Source organism: Pan paniscus, chromosome 3 (genome assembly GCF_029289425.2).
Source record: "Pan paniscus chromosome 3, NHGRI_mPanPan1-v2.0_pri, whole genome shotgun sequence".
Lineage (NCBI taxonomy): Eukaryota > Metazoa > Chordata > Mammalia > Primates > Hominidae > Pan > Pan paniscus.
The window spans coordinates 123,205,978-123,221,365 of NC_073252.2; the positions used below are offsets into that span (position 1 = coordinate 123,205,978).

Consider the following 15,388-nt stretch of genomic DNA (forward strand, 5'->3'; position numbering starts at 1 on the left):
ATTATTTACCAATTCCCAAATGTCAGCCTGTCTACCATATTCTGTTTTATATAGACTATGTTTATACGAATTTCTTCCCTTTGGATTAAATTTTATTTTTATATTAAGGAGAACATTGGTTTAGGAAGCAAAAAATCTTGTGGTTCTCTCTAAGTAAAATAGCTGGTAAAGTCATAATATTCATGAATTAGAAATCACAGCATTATTCCCCTCAATAAATAAAAAATATGTATCCAAGGGTTTTATTAAGTATAAAGTACAAAGCGAATCTTAGATATTATACTATGAACGTACAATACATATTATATGCTCATACCTGCATAGACAATGCAGTTAGTTGGGCTGTATGTTTGCATTGAATTTGGGGGTAGGAGATTAATCTGTGCACAAATTAAATATGTTATCCTTTATCCTTTATAGATAATTCTCAGTCTGTTGTACTAAAGGGATATAGAGATTCTGTCTCTAGATTTGGCACAAAAGTTTAGTTATAAAGTATTTGTGTGTCAGCATAAATAGTAGGTCTTCAGGGAACAGTTCAGTTATTAGCATTTCTAATTAAGGGCATTTATCATCCAACTGAAAGGGAATATATTTCATTCTTATGCAGGCATTGAAAATTGCTTTTTAATGGAGGGAAACATGCTGTTTTTGCAAAGTTAATGCTAAAAGCTAAAAGGACTGATCATCATGCTTTATTTTATTGGTGAGCACCTGATAACATTTTGAATTGTTGTCTGTCACATTATTTAGTTGAAGCTGGTCATTGCATTATAAATGGCTCTGTAATCAAAAGAGAGGTCAGAATTGTGTAATATGACATTTTACATCCGAAGATAATTGTTTTTAAATATTCCAGAAAGATCACATTTTGTCAATATTATTTGTGGGAATGTATGATAGAAAAGTTTGCCTTGTCTGTTATGATCAACATTTTTAATAATGAAAATTGCTTGAAAACTTTTAAGGCCCCAATAATTCTATAAATCAAATCGTGCTAGAGTTGCCTTCAATTACCAGACATGAAATGCATTTGACTTAATTTTATTTTTGAGTCTCGGGCAGCTTTTGTTATTTCCATTGGCATATTTGTCATAGATGGGAATCTTGTTTCCAAAGTTGATAACTGGTTATTGTTTTAATTCCTCTTATTTGTAGCAGACTTTCTATGAAGTTTGTTAGTGATCTAAATATTATTCTAAATCATTTATTTAAATAGCATTCTTTTAAATCAGCTACTCTTTAGTCAGAAAAAAATATTTCTACATAGAATTTTATTTGTGTTTTCTGAAGATAAAACTCCAGAAACATTTAATTTCCAAAATTCCATTGAATAAGAGCTAAAGTTGCCATCAGGTTCCATAGAATTGAAATTTGATAAAACAGTTTCAATCTATTATCCATTTACTCCATGTGAACTACAAATCTGAGTATACAAAGTAAATTAAACTTTGAAATGGCAATAAACTATGATTAATATTTATGATAAAATTTATAGAAACTGAATGATAAAGATTATATAAAATCAAAACCAACATGATTTCATTATGAGGATTTCATTATTTTCAAAAAATTTTTCTAATTCTATCTTTTTGAAACAATCCTTTTTTAAAGCTTATTTTGATAAGTATTCTTAAATATATAATTTGATATTTTCACTCAGGAGGCAGGCAGAGGTAGGTTGAGTTTAAAATTAGGTGGTAGCCTCTAGTGTTTCAGAGTTTCAATAACTGTGTTGAAATTTTTGGGTTTCTTTAATGTCCTCCAAATAGTAATTCCTCATATGTGCTTTTTGCAGGCATAAAATATTTGGTTATTATTATTTTTTATTTTATAATTTTTAAAAATTGTGATAAGATGTACTTATCATTACATTTCTCATTTTAACGATTTTTTAAGTGTATGGTTTAGTGATTAAGTATATTCACTTTGTTGTGCAATTTTTCAGTGGCATTGTCATAACTTTACTAAAGTAATTATTTTAGTTTTACTTCATGCCTTTATTTAGTATGTAATTTATCTTAAGGAAATATAGTGTTTTTGATAGATTCCTATGCAAAAATAATGAAAAAAATATTAAGTGTGTATACATCTAATTTATATAAGCATATATGTAGAACGAATTAGCAGCAATACATTATTTTATAAAACAGAATTTTTAAAATACAGAAGTGTTGTTGATATTTAAATTGTTACATACCCTTTGTTTTATGTATTTTTTTGTATTCAAATTTTAATCTAACCACATAATCTTCAATGCTAATATAAGATGACTGAATTTCAATACATTTTTTAGTGGATGGCTTACTTACTGTGAGAAAAATGAGTTTACTTCATGGGGAAAAAAAGAAGCTAATACTTTATTACAACAAACACACCGCTAGTCAGGGGACCCATTTACCAAATATTTGATGTCAAGAAAGAAAATGGCTTTGTTGCAAAGCAACAGAATTAAGTTAAGCAGAATTCTATTTCTGCTGAATAGCCTTTTATGTTTCAGAGAAGTATTTTTGATTTATAGTTGCTATTATAAAAAATATAATCTTCCTGACATTTGAACTTCAATCGTTTAAACTCATTCATTACACTTATTATCTGTGTATATTCTGATAGAGCAGTGACCTGAAACTTTTTTCTTTTTTCAAATCTTATTGTAAGTTTTAGGCCGGGTGCGGTGGCTCACACCTGTAATCTCAGCACTTTTGAAGGCTGAGGCAGGAGATCACTTGAGGTCAGGAGTTCGAGACTAGCCTGACCGACAAGGTGAAACCCCGTCTCTACTAAAAACACAAAAATTAGCCAGGTATGGTGACACATGCCTGTAATCCCAGCTACTTGGAAGGCTGAGCCAGGAGAATCGCTTGAACCCAGGAGGCGGAGGTTGCAGTGAGCCGAGATCACACCACTGCGCTTCAGCCTGGGCAACAAGAGCGAAACTGTCTCAAAAAAAAAAAGTCTTATTTTAAATTTTCTTGAACTTCATTTGATATATTTGAGCTGACTAAGCTACCAGTCTTAAAGGCAATGCTAGTTATTAGTTTAATGGTTTTTCATACTTAAGAGTATAAAATGTGACTCACACAAGGCCCAGGGTTAACTGTGGTATCATAAATAATTGGAAGATTAACCTGTGTACAGTCTCTCTCTCTCTGTCTCTCTTCCCATGAGTGTGTGCATGTGCACAATTTGGTTTGTGTAAATTTTAAGATATGCCATTCAGAATTTGGGTTTTCTTTTTTGGCTATTTTATGTGAAAACTGAAGAAGAATTTTATCACTTTATCCATGTTTATGTTATATTTATGTTTATATGAATACATATGTGCATACATATGTACACACACTACCTACAACTTTACAAATTTAAATTTGAAATTATTTTCATCTGATTACTAATTGTAATTAGGCTTTTGACTTTTAACTGGAGTTCTGACTTCTAATTCAAATATCCACTGCATCTTCTTAACCTCTACAATTACAAGTTTCTGAGACCTTGACTTTTAATTTTATTTGTATATTTTACCCCTTTCATTGGCTCACTGTCCTCTATCAGGAGCCCGTGTCGTTATATCCTGCCTCTTTGTGATTGCATCTGGTTTTCATAAATCAATCCCAGGTGGAATTGAACAATTTTGCCCTATTACGCCACTACCTATATAATTCATCATTATCAGATCTATTTGAGCTAAACATTGGCCCTAGTATTCTGACTCTTCTCATGGGATTCACGTTTAATTGGGACCTTCTGTTTCTAAGTAGTACACTATCTGCAAAACTTTGACCTTTGTCTGTAGTCTTGTTCTTTGACCCCAGCCTTAGGCTAAGTCCCAGACTATAAAAGTATAGTCCTAGATTGTGTATTTCTAGAAGTGTTCAATTATGTGAACTTTCATCCATGTAGACCAGGTTTTCATATAGAAAATTAGAGAAAGAGTTAATACAGACAGAGCACAAGACCTAATGGTATGCATTATGGGCTAATATAAAAATTAATTAAACATAATTATTCCTGTTTTCAATTAACTTATAACTTAATAGGACGTGACTGGAGTACGTTGATAATTATAATAATATAGAACAAAATATCTGCAATAAGAGTGGCAGAGTTTTATCTGAGCTTAATTAACTTAGAAAATATTTTTTTTAAGAATTCAAAACTGGCTCTCTGTCTATTCTGGCTAAATGGAAATTGGTTCAGTTCTTTGGGTCTTAAGTTGTTTAACAAAATCAAACAAGAATACCTACTTTATGGAATCTGTGCATTAAATGAGCAATACATGTATAAAATATGTATAGATCTGGTATCAAATGTGTTCAATGAAATATGTATAACACATGCATGTATGTATATGCACCTATATTTCAATTTAGATATAAATATATGAGCAAGGTTTACAGATAATGACTCTGATTTCAGTTTTTGACACACTAATGTTGAGGCTCTTCAGTAACTTGCAAGAGCAGACCAACAAATAAGCGGTTGGATCTGACAGCCCGGAGGCAGCAGAAAGCTTTGGACGGAAGATAAAGTAATAGTAAACATTATGCAGCACTTCAAATAGGATGTATCCACTACATGGTGGGAAACAGTAATACTCTGGAGAACCTCTCCACACAGTTAAAAGGAAGGGTTACATCACACACCGGGTTCTGTCCTGGGGTGGGATGAGGGGGGAGGGAAAGCATTAGGAGCTATACCTAATGTAAATGATGAGTTAATGGGTGCAGCACACCAACATGGCACATGTATACATATGTAACAAACATGCACGTTGTGCACATGTACCCTAGAACTTAAAGTATAAAAAAAAAAAAAGCAAACACACAGACACAGAAAAGCAACAACAAAAACACAGCGTCTTCATTCAATTAGCACATAAAAGAAGTGCCAAGATCTGTGGTCGCCAAGGACTAGGGAGTTTGTGTCACTCATCTGGCACAAATGCAGTGAAAATAAGATTCACCTGAAATTAAGAGACATTCCATTTTTCTCCCTTGATTTCATTTTTCTGCGTAAAGCTGATTTGGAGGTTATGCTATCAGTCAACAAGCAAGAGCTTGTAGTGGGATGGAGGGTTGGTAAGCCCCATTCACAAGAATAACAGTCAAACATATTGGAAGCACGATTCAAATTTCAGGTTAATTAAATCTCAGTAAAAGGCTTAGAAATGTAGAACAAAATTTCTGTAAGGTTTCCTATGAAAAAAAAATGTTTAAACTAACAAGACTTGTGTGCACATTTCCTGGGGCAATAAGAAAGTTGAGACAGTTGAAGAAATTGTACTTCACTTTCCTTGAGGTGGGAAAAAAAAATAAGAAGAGAACTCCAAGTGCTTATGAAGTGGGTTGTGGCTGATAATAAGGGGAGGAAAGGGATACTCTGGAGAAAGTTCTTGGCTTGAAAACAGACTCATATAGATGTAGAATCACCTATGGGGCTGATCGTGGCTTAAGGATCATCTGCCAGTCTTGAGAATCATTTACTAATCTAAAGGATCAACAAATGATCCTCAAGCCAGAATTGTCTGTTGTCACCTGAGTGCTTTGAAAATCATCTGGAAAAATAAGTTGATATTCTTTGGTATGAACACAGTGAGACTGAACTTGCTGTAAGCTTTCCTTGATAAACAGGGCTCATTTTTTACTCCCCCCAGCATTTGCTTTCTACAGTATCTACAGTAATATCTCTACAGTAGTAATGTATCTACAGTAATATATGGTTTACAGACAAAGAAAGAAATCACATATTCTTGTCCAAATGAGTCAGTCATAATTTAGTGTGGTTTTCCATATGTGTATCACCAGACACTTTAGAATACCAAATATTAATGTAAAGACTTTGACTGGCGGTTACTTATTTTCTAATTGTGAATTACAGCACAATGTGTATATCAGAAATATTCAGATCTTTCTTGAAATCTCACTGTAAGTCTTAAAATATCACATTTAAAAATGTCCAATTTACTATGTCTTCCATAAAGCTGTGAATTTTTAGAGAGCTAAATGTCTCATGTATTTTTACCACAAGTGAATCGAGATGAATTATTATTCAAAATATTTTCCTGAATAATATGAGACTGAATTGAAAGGTTTGGGGAGGGGGCAGAATCCTGAGAGCTATAATACAGAAAACTATATAATAAAAAATGACTTTTTATATGTCAATTTCTGTGAGTTTTTTGGTCTCTGAAACAAGTACAAGAAGAACAATGGGTAACATGGAATATAATTTATGTGCTAGGTAGTGTCCTAAGCACATTATATTTTTCTCAATACCCCTTTGGGGTAGAGTCTATTATTATTCTCATTTTATGGATGAAGATTGATTTTTAGTGAGTAGAGTGAAATATCAGTAAAAGAGATTAAAGAACCCTGCATCTCCTCCCATCCTTTGCCTCTCTGGAACCTTGATTAATGTATCCCCTCTTTCGGTTTCTTTCTCTCTTCCATGACACCTCCTTTTGCTCACACAAATGCACACATATTCCCTAGGTAATTTTTTTTTATGCAACTGGTAGGAATTCTACTAACATTATTCAGAGCATTAACTTCCATTTCATAAAATTGTATATAGTGAAACACACATTCAAGAAATTTAAGCCAAACATTGGTATTCAACAATACACTCCAAACTATTTATTTTAGACTTAATATATTGCTCGTGAGAAATTTAAAATCTGTGCCAAGATTATTGTGCTCAAATGTCCCACAAACTTAAGCTGGCCAGTAGTGAAGGTCCCTCCCTGTTGGGCCTCTTCTCCACCTCCTGCCTGGTGCTCTTCTAGGCTCAGCGACAGCACTGCTTGTCCAGACCCCCAAAGCAGCACAGGAAGCAGCACTGTTCCCGCTACTGGCAGTACCTTCCAGCTTCTTGTCAGTGGTAAAGACTCCAGGGCTGCTTTACATGGGTCACATCTCAGTGACATTCCTCACTAGGCCTGTGGCCTTGAAAAAGCTACTTAAACTTTCTAAACTTGAGCTTACTCATATACCAAATGGAGATGACAGCAGTGCTGATTTATGGGGATTAGATAAGACAGTTTATGTGAACTTCTTAAACCAGTGCATGCATATTTAAGGACTAAACAAATATTTACTGTTACTGATATTTCTTTTAATATGTTGCATGGAATTTTTACAGTCTTATTTGATGTGTTTCTCCATCATATCCTACATTCATATCTATTTTGTTGTGTGTGTGAAATATTTGTTGCATAATTTTACCATTGCTTACAGTAAGCAAGTAGTAAAAAGGCATTTACATTTTTTTTAGTTTATAGTTCATTATGCATATTACCAATAGATTGAGGGCTATTTTTCTCTTTAGTGTAAAATCAAACACTAATAGGTAAGATTTCTGAAGTCATAAACTTTATGTTAATTTTTAGATATTTCTTAGACATCAAAATTTTTTCACTATTTGTATGTTAATTTAAATGAAACACTTAATATAAAATATCTTATTATATATATATATGGCAACAATGATCAGTGTGCAGTGTAAATTTAATTGCATCATTTTCTGGGAGGTATCATGCTTCTTTATTGTGCTCTGCTCAACTGGGTATACACATTTTTTCATCTAACCTAGAATTCACAAAAATAACAGATCTCCAAAACCATTTCATTCCATAATTTCCCCATCTGTTGATTTTGGTTCCTATACACACATCTGAGCATAAAAGCTCATTGGTACTAGGCCACGAGTAATTACAATCTAAGAACATAGAAACATGATTGAATAGTGGTAAAGGAAATACCAGCAAATCACATGACTATTAGAAAATAATATTGTAAGGTTGTGAATCTCAATACCATTCTGTGACAATGAGGGCACTCCATAAACATTTTACAAACGAATGAATGGCTTTATTTACAGAATATTGAATGGTAAAGTTAAGTAGAATTTAAATGTCATATTAAGGGAAATAACTTTATTGAAGGTAAAGTAGTATCTTAAGCAGAAAAGGAGAGTATCTGGGGTTTTATTTTATTTTACATAAATGCAGTTAAATGGATCTTCATTGTTTCTATTTAGAAGAATTTGAGTTTGAAAAACGGTTTTGAAAACACAACCAACAGCAGATAATTTGTCTTTCAGTTATGGGGACAGCCCACATAATTCCAACCCATATGGCATCTAGCCTTCACCACAAAATTAGTCTAGTACAGATAGTGTGGCCCAAGTGTTTGGCAAATGTTGGGTTTTCACCATATATTGATAGCTGGAACAGGAAATAAAAATGAATCATTTCACGTTACATTGAATTTTAAGTAGAAGCAGCACACATGATTCTGAGTTAGCTCATCATTATAAAGTTATTCTAGCACGTGGAAGATAACACTTTTGAGATATAACTTGAAGCTTTTTTTTCTCTCCCACAGACAGTATGGGAAAGGGATTTAAATACCTCAGAGACTGGAATTTGTGATAGTAACAATGATAGTCACAGCTGAGACTCCAGTTTTTAACATTGCCTTGTTAGTTGGCCAGCTCTTCCATGCCTGTGGGTATTCTTCAAATCTGGTTTTGTGCTATTTTAATGTAATTTCAGAGAAATTACCGGCAGTGCCTCTTTTGTGGCATTCAAATGATATTGTTGTGTTCTACATTGTTGAATCAGCACCTTTAAAATAGAATAAGAGCATGACATACACTTTTCTTGCAGAGTTACTAGGAAAGAGTTGAAATTCTAGTTCACAAATGAAAACATTTGTCTTGTAACAAAATTAAAAATCACTCAATCACTTACGTGTTCAGAAATTTTACTTTGATGTTTCCTAAATTCTCTTTAGTAATTCCGTCTACAGCTAATTTTTGTTAAATTTGTTATTTTTTGTTTATAAACATTGAGACTTGATTTTCTTTTCTTTTTAGGATCCCCTGCCTTGACTGGAACTGGAACAATCAACGTCATAGTAGATGATGTCAATGACAATGTCCCCACATTTGCCAGTAAAGCATATTTCACAACAATTCCTGAGGATGCACCAACTGGAACAGATGTTTTATTGGTAAATGCCTCAGATGCTGATGCTTCAACGAATGCAGTTATAAGGTCAGTACATTTTCCTTTGTAAAGTTTGGCTGTTTTCTCATTAAACATTAGTTTTTGAACTACATGAATATAATGTTTAATTTAAATGAACGTCATATTAACACATAGCCTATTCTTGTTATCCATTGCTGATAGCCAACAATTCATTAAATGAGGATTCAAACAGTAAACATTTTACTTATTACTCTAAGATTTTATTTAATTTTTGTTTTATTTATATTTTTATCATATCTCCTGGTTTTGTGGTTTGGGACTACACTGGGTGCTTCTGTCTCATGAGGTTGACTGGTGGCACTTCACAGTATTTACATGGTGACTGAATGATCTGGAGGGGCCAAGATGACTTTGCATGCCTGCTGCCTTGACAGGGTTGGTTGGAAGGTTCAGGATCATCTAGGCCCCCTCTGTCCTCAAGTAGTCTCAGAACTTCCTGATGTGGTTCTTTAGCAAAGTAGTTGGACTTTTTACTTGGTGGTTCTCAACTCCAAAAGCCACAAGTGAAAGCTCCCAGAACTCTCAAAGGTCAGACCCAGATGTGCCATAGCAGCACTTCTATAATACTCTGTTGGTCAAAGCAGTGGTGACCAGCCCAGATTCACTGTGAGGAGAAACATGCATCACTCATTGGAGAAATGTCAAAGAATTTTGACCATTTTTATTCCACTACTAGCTCCAATAAGAATATTTGTGTATTCTTCATTTAGTAAATGTATTTTACTTTGCTTAAATCCTCTTAAAATTGAGAACACAAATATGATAACTTGTTCAGAGAGGATGTGAAAGAAATTTGAGTTGCAACATTTTATCAACCTAGCTTGTCCCCTTCTTCCATATCTATTCTAAACTACAAGAAATGAAGATTTCCAAAGGTTCTAGAGAAAAACTCACACACATGAATATTTTATACCCCTCCTCCACTTTCTATAGGCTGGTATTAGGTAAATTAGAGTTGGTTAGATGGCTATGAAAGTAATGGAGCACAAGATAAAATTTGAGACATTAAGAATTATCAGCTATGGGTACCAGATATACGGATATGGTAATGAGCTGATTCATGTCTTATTTTGTTGTTTGTTACCAATTTTCTTTTAACAAAATCATTTTGGAAAACTGGTTTTCACCACACAAATTTTAAGAAACACATTCAGACCACAATACTTGGTCTCTCTAAGAAATGACCTTTAAGCTGAAAGGACTGAGCTATGGAATGGAATTAAGCTCGTTGTTTTATCTAAGAAGGTCAGCATGTCTGGACCAGAGTGAGAAAGGAGTCAGAGAGGTAGGCAGGGGCTAAATCATGCAGGCCATATACAGGCCATATACGTCACGATACAGAATTGGGGTTTTCCAATTTACCTTTAGGTGAGAAACTACTGGGGAGTTTTAAACAGAAGAGACACATAAACTGGTCTACATTTGGATAGAATCTGATGAGAGAGGATTTATGGAGAGAAACCAGTGCACCATTTAGGCACTAATTAATATAGTTATCCAAGTAGAGTAACTTTGTACCTATGTGGAGAAATGAAAATTGAGTAAATAGATTTGGGGCATACCTTTGAAATTGGATGTGAGACAGGAAGGGGAACATCACACACCGGGGCCTGTCATGGGGTCGGGGGAGGGGGGGAGGGATAGCATTAGGAGATATGCCTAATGTAAATGATGAGTTAATGGGTGCAGCACACCAACATGGCACATGTATACATATGTAACAAACCTGCACATTGTGCACATGTACCCTAGAACTTAAAGTATAATAATAAAAAAAAAAACAAAGAAATTGGACGTGAGATCAAATGAAAGAGAGAAATCAGAATCATCTAAGTTTTCCACTCAAACACCTAGGCAGATCATGATATGATATCATTTACTGAAATGGGTAGCATTGAAGGAGGAACAGTTTTGTGAGAAATCAGAAGTATTCTATTTGAATACAGTTTCAAATGACTGTTACTCATTCATTTAGAGATACCAGTTAGGAAGCTGGAGATATGAGTGTGGAGCTTAGGGTTGGGGTTAGGGCTGGATATACACATTTGAGAGTCATCAGTGTTTAGAGGACATTTAAAACCAATAAACTGAATGAGAACACATTTGCGGAGTGTATTAGTCTGTTCTCATGCTGCTAATAAAGACATACCTGAGACTGGGTAATTTATAAAGAAAAAGAAGTTTAATGGGCATATAGTTCCACATTGGCTGGGGAGGCCTCAAAATCATGGCCGAAGGTGAGGAAGAGCAAAATCACGTCTTACATGGTAGCAGGCAAGAGAGCTTGTACAGGGGAACTCCCATTTATAAAACCATCAGTTCTTGTGAGACTTATTCACTACCACAAGAACAGTATGCTCGAAGCTGCCCCCATGATTCAATTATCTCCACCTGACCCTGCCCTTGACACATGGGGATTATTTTTATTTATTTATCTATGTATTTTTTTTTGAGATGGAGTCTTGCTTTGTCACCCAGGCTGGAGTGCAGTGGCACAATCTCAGCTCACTGCAGCCTCTGCTTCCCAGGTTCCAGTGATTCTCCTGCCTCAGCCTCCTGGGTAGCTGGGATTACAGGTGCACGCCACCACACTCGGCTAATTTTTGTATTTTTAGTAGAGATGGGGTTTCACCATGTTGGCCACACTGGTCTCCAACTCCTGATCTCAGGTGATCCGCCCACTTCCGCCTTCCAAAGTGCTGGGATTACAGGCATGAGCCACCATGCCTGGCCGACACATGGGGATTATTACAATTCAAGGTGAGATTTGAGTGAGGACACAGCCAAACCATATCAGAGAGAGTATAGCAGGATAAGGAAAGAGGCACTAGAACCAGTCACTGGGAATTCTCCAACACTTTAAAGGTAGGTTTAGGAGGAAAGGTCTCCAAGGAGACTAGGAGTTAAGGTAGGAGTTAGGAAGGTCTGAAGTTAAGGAGGCCTGGCTAGAGACAACAGAGGAAATGCAGGACAGAATGAATTATTTGCATGCATTGCAAAAGGATGGAAAGCTACATACAAATTTCTTTCAGTGAGCTACATACAAATTTCTTTCAGTGGACCAAGACTTACTTCCAAGAGAAGAGTTGAGTTCTCAGAGTCCTGTAAAGTCAAATCATAGAGGACTGAGAAATTTCTGTCCAGGGTCATAACCTGTTTGAGTCATTATACTTAGCACCAACCAGAGAGAGGCAAGTACAACTGAACTTCTTCCAGTTTATGAGCTTCAAAAGGCCACTAAATACCCTTTCTTTTACTTGTCTTATACCAAAGCATAGAAGTAATAAAAATCATATCATAAGATTCAATCCAATGTCTTTAGCTTAACATTAAGAGTAGAACCTTGGGAATTAAGTTGTGTGGAATTGAATCCTGACTCTACTATTACTATTGCATTAGTATGGGCAAATTAACGTTTCTGGACCCGGTTTTCAGTGGATTAAGCAGAGTAATAATGAAACTGACTTTAAAGAGAGTAAGTAAAATAATTTAAGTGAGCTGGTTAGAATAGCGCCAGGAACAAAAAACAATGCTCAATAAATGTCAACCCATATTGTTCTAATCATGCAAAGCACCTAGCCCTCTACCTGTCTATCATTTGTTAGTGCTAAATAAGTTTCTGATAATGATTTTGGAAGAGATGCCCTATCTATTGTAATGTTATAATCTAATAATTCTTTACCTGCCATGCAGATGCTGTTTCTTAGACAGTATATAGAATATAACCAATCAGATATAGGGAAATTCTCTTGTATGAGATGTATAAATTCCTGAATATGAAGTTGAATGTTTACAAACTTGATCCTGTCTTCCATTGAGTCATTCATTTATTTCTATAATAAAGTAAATGCTGTGATGACCTGCTGTTTTTTTCTAGTGCATGTTAAAGATTCATTGCAAAATGCTATCCTATGCTTGTGAATTATGCTTGTAAATTTGGTCTAGAAAAATTGTATTTATACTCTCAAACTGTTTTACAAAGCTGTACTGGTAGGTCTGATGGGATTGTTTTGCTTTGGTAGTATGTATTTTGGTTATTTGATTGGTTGATTAAATTTTCTTCTTTTAACATGAGAATTAACATTATACTTTTACATACATTGAAATCCAAAAACCCCATCAGTGAAAATCTTAAAATGACTCTACAGACTATCATATATTCAGTTAAAATGAAAATTGAAGCTATTTTTATCTTGTGAATAAAAAACTTTCAATTCACTTGCAAATTAACAGGGCAAACAATTATTGCAGCTTAAGTAGAAAATATTTTCACAGACAAAGTAAATAGTTATTATAACCTCAACTTTATTTACTCTGGTTTGATAAAATCTTATTGGAATATAATGTATTTTATGGTTGGTGTTAATAACTCCTTGCTATTCATGATATCCTGAAGAAAATCTGTTCTTTCTTCAGATTAAAAGAGCTATTGGTTTAATTATTTATCTCCCATTTAAATTTTACATGGTTCGGTTATTTACTGAACTACTGTTGGGATCTCCAGGAGCATAAACTTTTATGTGTCTTATAAGTTAATTTTTTTCCAATGATCTAGCATGATTTTGCATATAGCATCCAGCCAACAGATGTTTCTTTTTCACTTCTACCTATTTGATCAAACTTCGTATTTCTACAAATGGTGTACTTACTTTAAGTTATACATTTTACTTCACCTTTAGTATTTTCCCTTATAGAAAATCAGCCTATATTAATTCTTAGTCTTTCTCTATCCAGATTATGTCTTTGCCTTCCACATATCTATTCCAGAGCTTAGCTTTTACAGATATGTATCCCCTTTTCTCCCAACTGGACCAAGTCTCTATTCAAGCCCCACTTCTAATTCTTCTGTATCACAACCCTGGAGACAGTCACAAACTCCACTGACAAAGTCAACATTCTAAGGAAGATTTCTTTTCCTTTTTTTTTTTTTTTTGAGACGGAGTCTCGCTCTGTCACCCAGGCTGGCATGCTGTGTCATGATCTCAGCTCACTTCAACCTCCGCCTTCCAGGTTCACGCCATTCTCCTGTCTCAGCCTCCTGAGTAGCTGGGACTACAGGCACCCACCACCATGCCCGGCTAATTTTTTTTTTTTTTTTGTATTTTTAGTAGAGATGGGGTTTCACCGTGTTAGCCAGGATGGTCTCGATCTTCTGACCTCGTGATCTGCCTGCCTTGGCCTCCCAAAGTGCTGGGATTACAGGCGTGAGCCACCGTACCCCGGCCAGGAAAATTTCTTAGTATGTGCTATTAATCTCTTCCCATTCAATTTCCTCCAACTCTTTAATTCAAAAGTTACTCATTTTTCTTGTGTTTCTTCAAGTTCTCTCTCTTCCTTGAACCATGTAGATATCTATATAAATGCTCATTTACATAAGTTAGTGTATCTACAGAAATGCTCAGAATTTCTGTTGAATTCTGGTTCTTTTATTTGCCTCCCATGGCCTAGGAAAGTCATTTTAGTGCCTCAAAGGCTTAGTTTCTGCATCAATAAAAATGAACATAAAAATTTATACTTTACAGTTTGTGAGACAAACATTTACTAACCACCTACTATGTATCAAACATTATGTATGGAATCAGTTAATATCCATAAATGTCTCTGGCGTAATTATTAGGACATAGAAGTCACTAAATTAATTCAAGGTGTTTTTTTTTCTTTTTATTCTTCTCATATCATCTTTTTTACTCTTAATATATTCTTTAATTTACAATATCTGGTACATAACAGTGGTTGTCACTTAAATAAATGCATTGAATGAACGATTTTAATATTCTCTGGAATGGCTGCTTTTACTCATTCTATTTTTACTACAACATTCTTGAAAGCTTCACAACCTGTTTTCTCTGACCATTTATTCCTGAAAATCTTTAGTCTGATTTTTTTTTTCCTTCATTGCTTTACTAAAAAAAGGCCCTGTCTGAAGACTACTGAAATTTTTCAAGTCCAGTGACTTTTCTAAGTCCTTATTCTCCTTTACTTTTTGCAATGTTCACACTACAGGCCAGGCCATCTTTTCTTTTTGGCATTTTTTCCTGCTCAATGTCTATATAAATATTATTTCTTGTCATCCTGCATCTCTGATCACACACAGTTTGTTTTCTGTTTCTCTTTTCTCTCTCTGGAAAGTAATTTGAATACTTCTCACTGCATTATTTTCTCAGTACTTGTGTGTGTGTGTGTGTGTGAGAGAGAGAGAGAGAGAGACAGAGAGAGAGAGAGAGAGAGAGAGAGAGAGATTTATTCCATTGCTGCAAGCATCAATTCTGTGAACAAAACCTCCAAATCTGTACTATCAACTCTGATTCACTCCAAAATTTTGCACCCATATTTATA

At 34.6% G+C, this 15,388-nt stretch overlaps 1 protein-coding gene across 2 annotated transcripts in view; it reads left to right on the forward strand.

Moving 5' to 3' along the window:
• The window catches only part of FAT4 (FAT atypical cadherin 4), a 177,861-nt gene that overhangs the window by 110,240 nt on the left and 52,233 nt on the right, over positions 1 to 15,388 (forward strand). For both annotated transcript variants that reach the window (XM_008969462.4, XM_008969463.4), the window contains exon 8: positions 8,878 to 9,058. In XM_008969462.4, coding sequence (XP_008967710.3) covers positions 8,878 to 9,058 — 181 coding nt within the window. The remainder of the gene's footprint in view (positions 1 to 8,877; positions 9,059 to 15,388) is intronic.